Raw genomic sequence first — 14,430 nt, forward strand, 5'->3', positions numbered from 1 at the left:
TGATACAATTTACATCTCTGGCATGCACTCTCAAAGTATCCTTTCAGTGAGCAAAAAGCCTTTAGAAGTGAACAGCCTTTTGTAATGATAATACAGTCTTTTGCTACTAGCAGAAACACGATGTGAATAGATATATGGTTGTGTTAAAGTAATACAAGTTGAAAACAAATAATGAACAAGAACTGTAAACATCATCATCTAACATACCTAAATAAACTACATTTTCAGTTACATTGTGAATTCAGATACTGTGGATTTTAACGGAGACATCTCTGAGAGTGAACACAGAAACGACATATTTTAAATACCAAGAGAATTTTTTCCTCACATTTACTGAGCAGAACTGTGCATTCAGACACAAATGTAAGAAATATTTGTGTTAATATATTCAGAAATCACAACAGTCACAACTATTTGATAGATGCTTTGCTAGTGGAGGAATGGGGTGATAAACAGAAAGTGAAAAATGCCATGTGGTTTGTCATAAAGGTCTGTATGCATTAATATGTCATTTACTAGTCTGGGCCTGCTGTTTTCACTGAAATTGGTACATTGCCTCAATCTGGTTTTAGCATGATTTCCTTTGTAAACAAAGCTATATCTGTCCATGTGCCTGTGTGTATGTCTGTCCTCCCATTAATAACTTTGAAGATGTTTGTGTCTCATTTCTATGTGGCAGTGGAATAGATCTCAAAGACTTTGAGGTCTTTACCCACAGGCTTCGTAAAAATAGACAACTGGGTGGAGGATGGATAAACTTACCAGCATTGCTATTGAGGGGTGTGCTGCAGTGTGAACTTATTCATTATTAGATAAAAGAGAATCCATATGGAAAAGAGAGCTAGTAAATCCTCAGCAGGAGGAAAAATTGTGTAGTAGAACATGTTAAATACCCACAATTATCTATGATAAGATCAAAACCCATTCAATTCAATGTCTGTAATTTTCATGTTCACAGAAATACTTGATGATGAATGCCTTCTTGTAAATAGAAGAAAATTCTAAGGCTACACTTTGTATTTCTTGGGACATTGGCAGAAAGTCTGTGAGTCCATGGGAAACTTTCTGATTCTGCCATTTTTATGTGTTTGTTGTATATTAGGGTGTTAGAGGTTGATCATGTGTATATTTTTCTATATTGCTATGTGATCACAGAATTAATTTCTTTCTAATATCACTTTGTATAGTCATTTTTTGTAATATCAAAATTATAAATACTTTTGGCAATTTTGAAATGCATGTAGCTTAAAATTAAGCACACATTTCCTTCTGGTACATATATGACCTTAGAATTTACAACATATGTTTCAATAAGAATTCAAAAGTTAGGTATCTGATTCTGAGAATTAAAATAAATATATTGGGTGAAAGTATGCCTTACTTCAAATCCATTAATCTGGTTTCCTGTTTAGCAACATAAAAGACAGTTCAAAACAAAAACCTGAACTTGAACAGCATACAGGTTATCATTTTGTTATGGTAATGTGTACCACAGTTCAGCAAAATAAGTAACCATTATATAATTTTCAGAATGTAGGCGTTCTGTGAAATAAACACAAACTATCATTTATTGAATAGCTAAGGCTTCGATGACTTTAAATTATAACCTTCACTAAATTTCACTTGGAATTATAATTTCACTGAAACAGGGAGATTGGCCTGGATCTGAAGAGAAGCCATTAAGACTAATGGGACTACCACAGTCCCATCGGTTTCCATGGGAGTATTCCCAGTCATGATAAATGGGGACATTATGGGACTTGCCAAAGAAAAATGTTTTTTTGTCTGTGTGGCAGGAAAATTTACTCTGCATATGTGAGAAACTCATTTTCAGGCATATCATGGCAGCCTTGTTAATGTAATTTTTCTACAAAACCTTTTCTTTGCAAATTCATATTTCATGAAATAAATTTGTAAGGTGCTATAGCAATATGATCCTATTTTCAAAGTTTACAGCTCCCATGCCTTCATTTCTTGCTTGGTCAAAAGGATCAGTTGATTTCAGGGAGACTTCTGTTTGAACAGAGGATTTCTGCCAATATAAACTCACTAAGTGAATATTTTTCATGTAATTATTTGGTTTTATGGGAAGTTCCAGGTAACTCAGTTTTGGTTTAATTTTCCTTTTTCCACTATACCAGTTATATTTTATAATATATTTGTTCTAATGAAAAAAATTTCTGCAGATGGGAAGTTTTTTACTATGTTCTTTCTTACTGCATATGTGTTTCAGTTCATTCTAATCTAATCACTCATAGGTGGCAACGTTACTGAAACTAAGGGTAGCTTAACAGTGCTTTTGCAGTAATTTGAGATGACTGCTTGACAGATCCTTAAAGAATGCCCCAAAAAATGAGGAGGATGCAGAGCATTTTGTAAAACGTGGGGCTTTCATTTAATACGTTAACAACATCTAAACTACTCAATAAGCTTGGCCTGCATGTATTTTCAGCCGCTTATTTCTACTGTTTAAATAAGCTCAAGTGCAAGATATGTATCACCAGCAAAAATTATTTACTGTCTCTTCAGATGCATCAAGACAGTTTAATTGTAACCAACTCTCCAAATATTTGCTACTCATACTAGACTCATACCATTTAAGGTGTGTCATTAACCCTCTTTCACATACTAATTTCTATCTAGAACAGGTATTGTTCTTGATAAGCAATACCTGATCTGTTTTCCAAACTGAGAATACAAATCAAAAGCTTTCTAAACATTGAGCTACCTAGATACTAAGAATAACAGCTCAGCCAGTTGGATTACCAGATGCTGTAGCAGTTAACTGTTGAGCAAATAATGTATTTCACAGAGAAAGGCTCTACAGCCTCTGACTTGTTTGTTAGTTTATTACAAAGTTAACTTGCAATCCAGTTTAAGTACACTCTAAATACTGTCCTCATCCTTTTTGTTACTCAAGTATCATGGTACTGATCTCTATGAATAACACCTTGCTTCCTGTTTGGTTTGGATTATTTGATTAATTACAATATGCAAAGCTTCCTCGAAACTGTCTTGAAATCCATCTGAAATGGGTGACTGCTCAAGAGTGCATGTATCTACATGTTTAAGGATTCAGGTACCATGACCACAGATGTGTTTTAACTGTGGCCACAGTAAAAATATTCAGTGATTTACTTTCTTAGCTCATTAAAAAATGCAGTAAAGAAAACATATGGCAAATAAGCCAAGTGTTTCCAAGTATTACACTTCCACTGGAACTTTCCCAAGTCTGGTTATATCTAGTACCTTGGAACTCTAATGTCAAACATACCCAGAAAACCTGTGAGATCCTGTAAAATACTTCTTGCCTTAAAAATGCCCTAATTCTACTTCCCCCCACCATACACACACACTAATTTTACTGCAAGCACTTGTACAGTCTCCATCTACATTCTTTCTAGATCTGTGTATCACGCACATTGGTTGCCCTGCTTTCATCCTACTGCTTACCCCAAGAAATGTGTATTTTTGCCTTTTGAGGAACAGAACAATCTTAGGTTAGTCTAAAACTCTAAAACTGAGTCTATTGCAGAGCCCTGTGGTCATGTGAAAACTCTGCTCCATTCAGTTTTGCCTTCTCATTTCTAAAGTTCACAGATTGTCAGGCCAGCAAGAAACTCCTTCTCCAACTGAAATCTAAGGCTTGTAAAGCTGGAAGAAAGGAAAATACGCCAGGCACTTCAGCTGCTCATGTTGGACGCCTCCATCCCCTTGGCTGTGGATTGTAGTGTGAATCAGCTGTTGACAAGCAATAGTCAGACCTGGAATCCATGGACATTATATCAGGATCTGTTCTGGACTGTTGACTGCAGTAAGCATACTGCAGGTGAGAGCCAGCCTGCGTGGTCACACTTCGGGTGGATAGGGAGCTTCTGGGGGGTGATACAATACTTGATTGCTTCCCTCCCAGCAAGGCTACACTACCACTTAGTGCTGGAGGCTCATAAGAAACCTTTTGTTTCCATTCATCTGGCTGCTCAGGAAGTGTTTTCCTGCGAGCAGCTGATACTACATTAGCAGCAATGGATTCCTGCATATTTTGAGGCCCAAAAGCTTCATCCACTAGGCCAAGAGGGGATCTTGATGCTGCTTCCCAGGGAGTAAGTCTTTTGCCAGTCCTGTCAGCTGCTGTGTCTGTCTTGCTGAAGTAATCAGGGGCAGGTTGAAATGTGAGAGGAGAAGTAGGAGATACTGCTCGAGAAATGAATGAAGAAGGTCTCCCAGGAAGTGATAATGAGCGTCCACTGCTTCTTTCCTAGGAAAACAAAATATGAAATATAGTTACGGTTATTAAAAAAGAAAAAAAGGAAGCTCCTTCACTTCCAAACTGGAACAGCAGACTCAGGCACAGCTACAGGCTGGGCAGAAAAGAAGGAGCCTTGTGGAGAAGGACTTCGGGGTGTTGGTCGATAAGAAAATGAACATGAGCCGATAGAGTGCGCTTGCAGCCCAGAAAGCCAACCGTATCCTGGGCTGCATCAAAAGGAGCGTGACCAGCAGGTCAAAGGAGGTGATCCTGCCCCTCTACTCTGCTCTTGTGAGACCTCACCTGGAGTATTGTGTGCAGTTCTGGTGTCCTCAACATAAAAAGGACATGGAACTGTTGGAACAAGTCCAGAGGAGGGTCATGAGGATCATCAGGGGCTGCAGCACCTCCCTTATGAAGATAGGCTGAGAAAGTTGGGGCTGTTCAGCCTGGGGAAGAGATGGCTACATGGAGACTTCATAGCAGCCTTCCAGTATCTGAAGGGGGGCTTACAAGGGTGCTGGAGAGGGACTCTTCATTAGAGACTGTAGTGGTAGGACAAGGGGTAATGTGTTCAAACTTAAACAGTGGAAGTTCAAGTTAGATATAAGGAAGAAGTTCTTTACCGTGAGGGTGGTGAGGCACTAGAATGGGTTGCCCAAGGACGTTGTGAATGCTCCATCCCTGGTGGTGTTCAAGGCCAGGCTGGACAGAGTCTTGGGTGACATGGTTTAGTGTGTGGTGTCCCTGCCCATGGCAGGGGGGTTGGAACTAGATGATCTTAAGGTCCTTTCCAACCCTAACCTTTCTATGATTCTATGAAAGCGCATGTCATCTTGGCTATACCTTTGTATGTCTATGGACACTTTTTAATAATTTTTTTGGTGGAAAAAGAGGAGTATTCAAAAGGAGGCAGAGAAAGCAACAGGAACAAAGAACAAATTGAATTTTGGAGGAAAGTAGAACAAAGACAGGCTTTTACTGAAAAGGTACAATTATGTTAGCAACTGTGCATTAACTAGTGTGCCTTGTTCTGAAAACGCCATTCTTAATAATGAAAAGGTCATGTTGTGACAATTCTGTGTGTGTTTACAAGATTCTTTCTAATATGCAGGCACAGCCTAGTTTATTTGATAACAGGCTCTGCCTAGGCTATCTGTATGGGAGGATATCTCTGTCAGTCTTCTTTTAAGAGAGGCATTTCTTACTCTAAAATTATTAGGCTTAATGTAGTTTTCACTTTTCACAGCACAAAAAGAACACAACAAATTAAAGACATTAACGCAGTCATTCACTTAATACCCTTACATCATGATATTTAACTTGACTTCTTTAAAAGGCAGTGACCTCAAAATTTCAGGACATTCTGACCCATTTATAGGAGCAATCCATTCATATTTGACAAATCCTAATCTTCTTAGTAATACAGCACTTTGAAACAAAAACTGTTGTCATGAGAAGGTGCTGCCACAGTCATTTGGCAGCATATGAAACAGGTACAACGTTTTCCCGAAGCCAGATGTTCTTTGTTACACAGGCAAATCACATTGTTCTTCCTGAGGAGTTTCTATACATGTGGCTCCTAAACTCATTGATTTACACCCATTGATTCATATTCTGAGGTTTAAATGCCTTTAATTCTGAAAGCCAGTGTGAAGTTCCAGGCTCCTTTGTCAGAGGCTTTGATAGAATTTCATCAAACAGCATTGGTCTGTGTTACCTTTCCTACTGAGTTTCCAAACTTAAAATACTGTGGACATGATCTAGATAGAAGTTGATAGGTATCTGATAATAAAAGGTATAGCTTATCAAGCAAAGATTCACATAGAAATGGCATGTTTTATAGGCTTTTCTGTCACAGGAGCTTGACACTTCTAAGGAACTTAAAATGCTATTGCTTCACACAGGCTTTTAAATCATGTTTTTGTATCAGCCTTGTATATGAGAGATGGAAAGTGAGAAAGAGCCTACTGATTTCATTATTTGCAATCAGTTTGTTGGTGCTCAGTCTGAACCTCTTAAAAAAGGTGTGACACACAGAGGTTATGTAATGAGACATATTTCACAACTACTGCTGTACAACAGAGATATGAACTGCTATTCCCAGTTTGCAGTTCCAGAGAGGAAAATCCCTAATGCTATTAATCCTACCCCCACATACTTACAGCAAGTTTTCGTGAGATTCTGCTTCTATGCAGAAAACAATACAACCCTTCATTTTGGGCAACTTTGCTCAGTTATTTTTTAAGAATCCTCACTTAAACTGTGAGAAGATCAAACTTTAAAATGTGGCTGATCAGATCATCACATATAGGCAGATTCCAACTGAGTACTCTAAAATAATATAACAGCAATCATATGAATAATATATAGCTATATAATACAAAATATATGAAAAAATAAGCATATAAAAAAAGAATTATCCATTTGGAAGGTAAGTGAATTAAAAAAATATATACTGTCAAGAATGGATTAAAGTTTCCCTGTACCTAATTCAGTTCACCTAATGAGAGTGATCTCTTTTTCTTACCTGCAAAATAAGAGTCCATGCTTAGGGCCAAGAAGTGGCACACCCAGACAGGCCAGTCAGAATAATTATCCTCTAATGTATTATGATTTCTTCACTGAATCCACAGAAAAGAACTTATTCAGCAAGCCTGCTCAGTGCATTTTGTTTAAATTATTGGCAAGAAAACAATTTATAAGGTGCAAAACCAAAAGAAGGATGGAAAATTAGGTACAGTTTCTATTAGAAATTAATCTGATAACCTCAACCATGAAACTAAGAAGATACAGAGGGATTATACAGAGGGATGAAACAGTTGATCAAACAGATCCACCTACTAGTCTACATGTGTTAAGTGTTCTTAGGAGGGTTCTAGAGCATTGTCTATGCTGAGCAGATAGAAAATTTCCCCTTTATTTAATAGAAATTCCATTTCCAAGCCCAGAAAGTACTTCTTAGAATTCCAGAGATGCAGAGGGAAGTTATACTGTTGAAGGAAGGAATATCTGACTTTTCAAAACAATTAGATGCAGATACTGTTTAGACTGTCATGTTTAGAGAAGAACTCCAGAGTTCATAAAGTCACAGAAGTATTTTTTGGGCCTAAGCATAACTAGTAAAGCAGGAGTTAATTTTCTTTGACTGAGTTTAATCAGGGAATGATAAGTTATCAAGTGTATTTCACTATTTGTCTAACAAAATGGGCCATTCTACTGTGTTATGAAGATAAAAGTTTAACTTGTAAAAGCAGAAATAGTGTAGACAAAATTAAATGTGTAATTATGGTGAGTTCTACATTTTTTAAAAACAGGTGGTAGATCAGATTCAACAAAATCAAGATTGTTAGTGGAAAATAAGATTATATTCTATGATGATGAAAACTGTTCTATATATAGCTTTGTTGTCATACAAGGCAAAGAAAGGAATCTGACAGAAGAGAGCTAAAATCACCTCATTAAAAAAAAAACCCAAAACAACTCTGTATGAATAAAGCAATACAGTATACAGTTACTAGCGCAGGGTTTTGACAAACAGATTCGGGGATGAGCTTTTTACTGGCTTGAGAATCCCCTATGTCCTTCATTTGGAAGACACAATGAACAAGTGTTTGTAATTCAAATCATACCTATCCATGGCACATGTAGTGTCATGCAAATCATATATCCAGCATGTAAGGGTTGTTGTAGAAAAAGCAGAATCTCAAATACTGGCAATCTGGAGAATTATGTCTATTGAATTGGTCCTTACCAAAAAAATCAAGCAGCCAAATCCTGTGAGATGCCTTGGATATGAAAGAGTTTAGTCTCATAGGTAAATAAAAATATTTTATCCATTTTGGTGTGGAATTCTGCTCAGTTTATTAGCTTTTGTGCAGTATGGGTCTGTATTTGGCTAGAATGTTAGGCCTTGCAAGAAGATAGAGGCAGCAAACTGGAACATCAGTAGTGCCTTGGGAATGATTTTGGTTATACTAATATTCCTTGTACTCTTTTTTTATTTTTTTTTTTTATTTTTAACTTTAGTCAGGGTCTTAGGGATAAAATGACTAGGTAAGAATCCAAATAGTTCATAGTCTCTTGTGAGGTGAAGAATGTTTCCTTATTGTAAGGATGGCTTTCCTTGTTTCTGAATAGGATTACCCAGTGATCACCCTATTAGGATGAAGACATATGTGACTGATATTTTTTTCCAATGGAATTTGATTTATAGTCTGCCAGGTCACCTGCAGCCACCGTAACAAAAACTGGCCAGTAAGAGATTGTGCCAATTTATCTGGAAAAAAAAAAAAAAAAAAAAAGAAACTCTCTTAAAAGCTGATAAACAGTCACCTTTTCTTATATTTTTTTAACTTGCATTTTCATGGACATTTCTAGATTTCATCTTAATAGCTATCATCTGTATGACTTCTTTCTGACAGAAAAAACAGGCCAGGTCATCCAGAGAATGCCCCAGTGGACTGTTGGGTGGTATCATGTTTGGAGACTAGATACATTGGGTACAGCAAACACATTCTGTAAGATCTGTATTGCTGAAGATAATCTGCAATTCCTTACATCTGGAAGCAAGATTTTGCTAAAATACAAGTGTATAATAATGCAGAAGCTGAGAGAAGATCAATATTGCCTTTTTTTCATTGCAGTTAATTTATTTTTGGTAGTGGTGTTCCTAGACTGGAAGTCTAAGTCTGAATATTTCTAAATGCAAGTCAGGTCCATATTTGATATTCATATACTGATTTCTGTCACTACTTTGGTGTTCCCCCCCTTCAAACTAACAAATAGAATTAATGCAACATCTAATCACTACAGTTCATCATTCACTTACTGGACAGCAGCAGCCCGACATAGTGGTGCTTTCTGTTATTTTCCCTTCATATTTAATTCTTGGAGATACATCTTTTGACAAGCATGTACTAAAAAGAAGGTACAAACCCCATATCATATGGGAAATAAGAAGTGCAAATGGTTAATAATTATTTTACAAGAAGATCAGAAAAAGAGGGGTAGATTTCTTCCATTTCTTCACAGAAATCAAGAGAGAAGGAAAAGAAGAGTGTTATGCTACCAGAGTTATGACATTGCCACAAATTGTGTTACGGTAATCTTGTTGTAAAGCATTGATTATAATACTGTACCAGCACTCAAAGTTTTATGCTGCAAAACAAACCAGCATCACATAGAGTGATTTATTTGTTCTCTTCTATTGCCTCATGTGAATGTTTTCAGAGAGAAGGATCTTTTCTACAATAGTTATTGAAGGGAAAGCAATTCTCAGATGTCAAGAAGAGGAAAGGCAGTTAAGAGCTGTCTTGTTTAGTTTAACATTGATTAACATTGATTTAAAAAATGTGAACTATTTATAAACTGGTTAGTGATGAAAACATTTATGGTAGCATAGGCATTTTTGATATTTATAAGCTGTATATTAATAAAAGCTAAAGCAAATGTAATATTACTTCCAAAAGAAACTATTTTGATATATACATAAATTAATATAAACACAGTACTTATAAAAGGTTTATGCAAATATAGATCTATTTAGTGTAAGTAAGAGTGTAAATGTATACCTTTGTTTCAATCGTATCTATTCAGTAGCCCAGAAAAATTGTTTTTTTTTGAACTTACTGCTATTTCAAATTTTATGATACAACTTGAAAAGGTTTGAAAAGCAGAAAGACAAAAAGAGCAATACTGAATTTCATTAAATAGTGCAAATTTTAAAGGCATGAGTCGGAAAGATATTTTTCATCTTAGAGACCAAATGGGAGTGCAAAATACTACTTAGTGAAATGATTTCACAGTAACATTTTCTGTCTCAGGTGACAAATCTCCATAGTAAGTGAAAACTGCTCATATGTTTACAGGCTGAAACTGCCTTTTCAGTGGTTAGAGAGGCATGTATTACATTTTTGAAAACAAGCAGGAGTTCTATTTTCAAAACTAGGTTGGACTTTTAATAGCCCAGTAAAACTCTGCAAATGTACACTCCCAGCTGATTAAGTTGCTTGAAAAAAAATGACCTGTCTTAAGTCATTAAGGCAGTTTTATCCTTTTGTTATAGCCCTGTCTTTTAATCCCATACCAAAATATGTTCAAATCTGAGTTAACATTAGCACCTGACTAATATTTAACAAAAAGAGGACAAAGAAGGAGGAAGCAGATAAAACAATTGTAATGTCTCAAAAAATTACTGCGTTTTTAAAAAGCCCAGAGTGATGCATTTCTCATTTTGCTTTCTATGGGCTTGTGATGGCTACTGCGGTTAGAGACAAAACCACGGAGGAAAGGGTAGGACAAAATATTAAATACTTGATTTTTATGCCTATCATTCTTTCAATTTTTTAACCAAAACTCAAGCATTTCAGATTTTTAAACTGAACTGTTTATAGAAAGGACACATATATATTTTATTTTATTACAGCTTTTTTTATCTCAAACCATTTACAGTTTAAACTTTATGTAATAAAAAATAATTTCTCTCTGAAATGCTGCCAGCTCTGGAGCAAATGCGACAGCTATTATACAATATGAATTTAAAAAAAAAAAAAAGGAAAGAAGAAATAAAATGGAAAAGTCATATTTAATTGAAGCTCCGGAAATAATTTATAACAGGCTAAAATTGGAATGCAGTATTTTGGTTGGTAATGGCTGGGGAGGCAGGGAATTTTACCTATCTAACAACTAAAGCCATGTCAGGGGCTGTACTGAGACTAGAAATAAATTAAAATCACATAGTTCAGGTCTGATCCTAGCTTCCTCAAAGCTGTCTTTTCAGCGCTTGCTTTCAAAAATTTATGGGGAATTTCAGAACTAGAACCTAGTTTATTCTAAGTTTAGATTGTTTATAATTGTGGTATTATTTCAGGTAAGAATAATTGTGATATTGTTGGTATACAAACTAATGAAATGGCTACTGTCAAACATACAAGCTTTGTGACAAATTCTGCTTCTCACAGTAAAGTCCTTTTTGATTGTCAAGTAATGATAGAAAAGTGAGATAAGTAGATAAGTAAGTAGAATTAGGCTTCCACTACTGCAGAATACCTAATAGTGCTGCTAACCTGTATTAGTTATTCAGTGAGCTCAGTTTGCACCTGTGTAAATGAGAGAAAATTAGTGCTGTTATCATTTATCTTTATCCATATATGATTATCAAAATACAATACAGTTATGTCTATAAAAAGCAAATAGGTTAAACTTTTTTCACCTCTTAGCTTTCCTTGAATAGCCTTAAGGCGTATTAGCTTTCCTTGGAATAGACAGTTTATTTCTTGTAAGAAGAATATCTGCTGCCACCTTCTGGACTTGTATATTACACAGCTTAGAGGAAAGCTTTAGAAGATGAAGCCTTGTGAATGAACACTTGAAAAACAAGAGCAAAGTTGTTCTTAGTTTCTGACCTTGCTATCTTGTATGAACAATGAAAGGCTTTCAAGTTGTTATGAAGTCTAATGGTAATTTTTTCTGAAATCAAAGAAAAGAAATATATATGATACTGTAATACTTGAAGATGATGGCACTGTTGTTGCTTAACATATCCATACTAAAAGATAAATTATCTAGTTCTTTATGATTTTCTTATAAGGTCTTTCAAACTGAAATTTTCTGGTGTAGTTATTTGTTTTTTTTTTCGTATTTATGTCATCCAAAATAATTCAACCATTTCAGATGCATTTCAACCAGATGAGCTTATGTAGTTCAGCCATTGCAAAGAGTGAGAGTAGGGAAAAATACATGTCAGTGACAAAAAAATCTAGCATCTTTTTCCTTGAAAAGTGGTACCACTGTGTGCTTTAGAACTAATTTTAGACTGATCTTTCTGTCTGACATGTTTCATATTTCCATGCAGACTTTCCTTTGTATATTCAAGCTAAGAGCCTTATATAGGCTCAGTGGGAGCACCCTGTGTTTTACACCTAGCTCCTGAGAACTCTGTTAGCGGCGATAATACTGTAAGAACTTGGTCTTTGGACACCGCACAGGAGAACAAAGAGGCTCTCCTTGTGCTTATACTACCACAAAAGTTTGTGAAGGTTTCAGGTGGACTGAAATTAAAACCAGTTAGGAATAGAGTTTTTCCTTTGAAAACTGCAGAGAATAGCAGGAGACTGGATTAGCATGCTTAATAAAGTCTTTGCCTGCCTTACTCGAGGAAGCAGGTGCTAAAACCATGGAAATAGTATCACGTGGTTTGTCTTAGCTTGCAAAGAAAGAGTTCTTCTGTAGAGATCCTTCAGATGCCATGTTTCACTGAGCTTCAGGATTTTTCCTGCTTTTTGAATCATTTGATGAAAAACCAAAAGTGCTTCCTGTAGTAAACTACCAACCTTAAAAGCACTTGCCAGGCATAGCTCTCCAGTGATTCCATCTCCTTCCTTAGGTAATCACATGCAAAGGTAATATTTACTATAAAGTAAGAACAGCTGTTGTCATGGTACTGTGAACTTGTGACAGTGGCGCCAGGTGAGCTATATGAAATTACCAGGCTTTCATATTTTCTCAGGAAACCTACCAGCAAATAAGTAATTCAGAGCTTCTGAATCTACAGGTTTTTGAGGAACTTGTCAAGTTTCTTCTTTGTATAACATTTCTATTTCAAGCTGAGTACAGTCATTACAAAATAACATTATGCCAAGCTGTTTAACTTAGATCTGCACTTGCCATGCTGCTCTGCCAAAGCGATCAGTGGAATCCTGGGTGTATGACTTCAGGCAAAGAAAGATGTATCAAGTTTTCTTAAAAAGCCAAGACTGGAAGAGTGGATCTTTTCAGAACTGATTTTTTTTTTTTTTTTCCCAAAGCTATAAAATGTGGAAAAGGATCTTGGTAAAAGAGAGGAGAAAGACTTTTATTAGTTGCAAAGAGTGCTGTCGTTTCACTGGTATTTTGCTACCTCATAGTGAATTCCCCACAGGGGGGCTGGAGCAACAGGGCATGACAGAAAGGCTGATCCTTTGTTGAGGTGTTGTCCTGGATACTTGATAAACAGTGCTCCTCCCAGATCACATCAGCTACTGTCAAATTCTCTTCATAATTGTTTATAATCTTTTATCGGAGTTTACCTTAGCACTTTCTAAAACTCTTATGTATAGGATTATCTAGGACAGTATGTTTGTAGATCTGTTACCTCTCAGAGCAATGGTCTGTTGGTAGGATCTGCTTCTTCTTAAAGCTCACTTCTTTAATTTCTGCATTTTGGTTCTTTCAAAGTATCTCTTTGTAAATAGTAGTGGAAAAAAAAATCATGCCCAGTGATGTGAGCAGTCTGTCATCCAAGAATAATCTAGAAAACTTCAACAAAAGGCTGGAAATAGCCTTCTCTGTGCAGAATAATTAAGCCCTTTTCTTTCACCTTGAGTATTTCATGAACCTCTGTTAATGAGGAATATGATTAACAGACTCTGCTGTTTTTCTGGATTTTCCTCCCCAGTGCTTGGCTCCCTCTAATCCTAGTAGTGTTTTCTCTCGTAATTGCTGCTCTGCGCCTTAGCCCTAATTTTCCTACCTGAACCACACACCAGCTCCCCACTTCCTAAGATTTGGAGCCTGCTGATACCTTAGATATCTTAGTATTTCTTTACTACAAATACATAGAGATTTGTTTGAATTCTGAACATTCATTTTAGTGTGAATAATGACAGCACACTGACAGAAAATAAATTCATTGCCACATGATTGATGTGGTGACAGCAAAATGGGTCACTACAGTTTTAGGGCTGATTTTGTGTCTTGACTCCTGAATATCTCATATAAAGTAAAATTAGGCATACAAAAATAAAATAGAAGTAGGTATATAAAATTAGGATCAGTGCAGGAATACTTCTGACAAAACTGAACTGAAACCTCCTCTTAGTGGCTGATCTCAAAATGGCATTGATCTCAGAATGAATTGTCAGTGTGTCTACAAGAGAAGTGGGCATTCCCTGCTGCAAGTCTCGATATGAGTGTATTATGAAGTCCCGTGCCATTGGCCAGGTACTTTTGGAACCAAGCAGCTTATTGTCACTGGATATGGTCACATATCTTAGGACACAGGCAAAATTGTTTCTTCCATAAGAGAACAAAGAGCAAACGAATGAGGTTTACTTGTATGAGATGGTAATATTTATTCAATAAATGTTCCTACAGAAAGTAATAATAATTGAAATATCTTTCTAATTGTTCTAATGCAGGAA

The 14,430-nt window shown here is 36.2% G+C and overlaps 1 protein-coding gene across 1 annotated transcript in view; it reads right to left on the reverse strand.

The window, feature by feature from the left end:
- Positions 1–1,652: 1,652 nt before the first annotated feature.
- The window catches only part of SYNPO2 (synaptopodin 2), an 82,076-nt gene continuing 69,298 nt past the window's right edge, over positions 1,653–14,430 (reverse strand). Inside the window, exon 5 of the mRNA XM_062627580.1 lies at positions 1,653–4,258. Coding sequence (XP_062483564.1) covers positions 3,692–4,258 — 567 coding nt within the window. The 3' untranslated portion in view covers positions 1,653–3,691. The remainder of the gene's footprint in view (positions 4,259–14,430) is intronic.

This window comes from Pezoporus occidentalis, unplaced genomic scaffold (assembly GCF_034315485.1).
Source record: "Pezoporus occidentalis ecotype Australia unplaced genomic scaffold, CSIRO_AGI_Poc_V1 ctg302, whole genome shotgun sequence".
In the NCBI taxonomy this organism is placed as follows: Eukaryota; Metazoa; Chordata; class Aves; order Psittaciformes; family Psittacidae; genus Pezoporus; species Pezoporus occidentalis.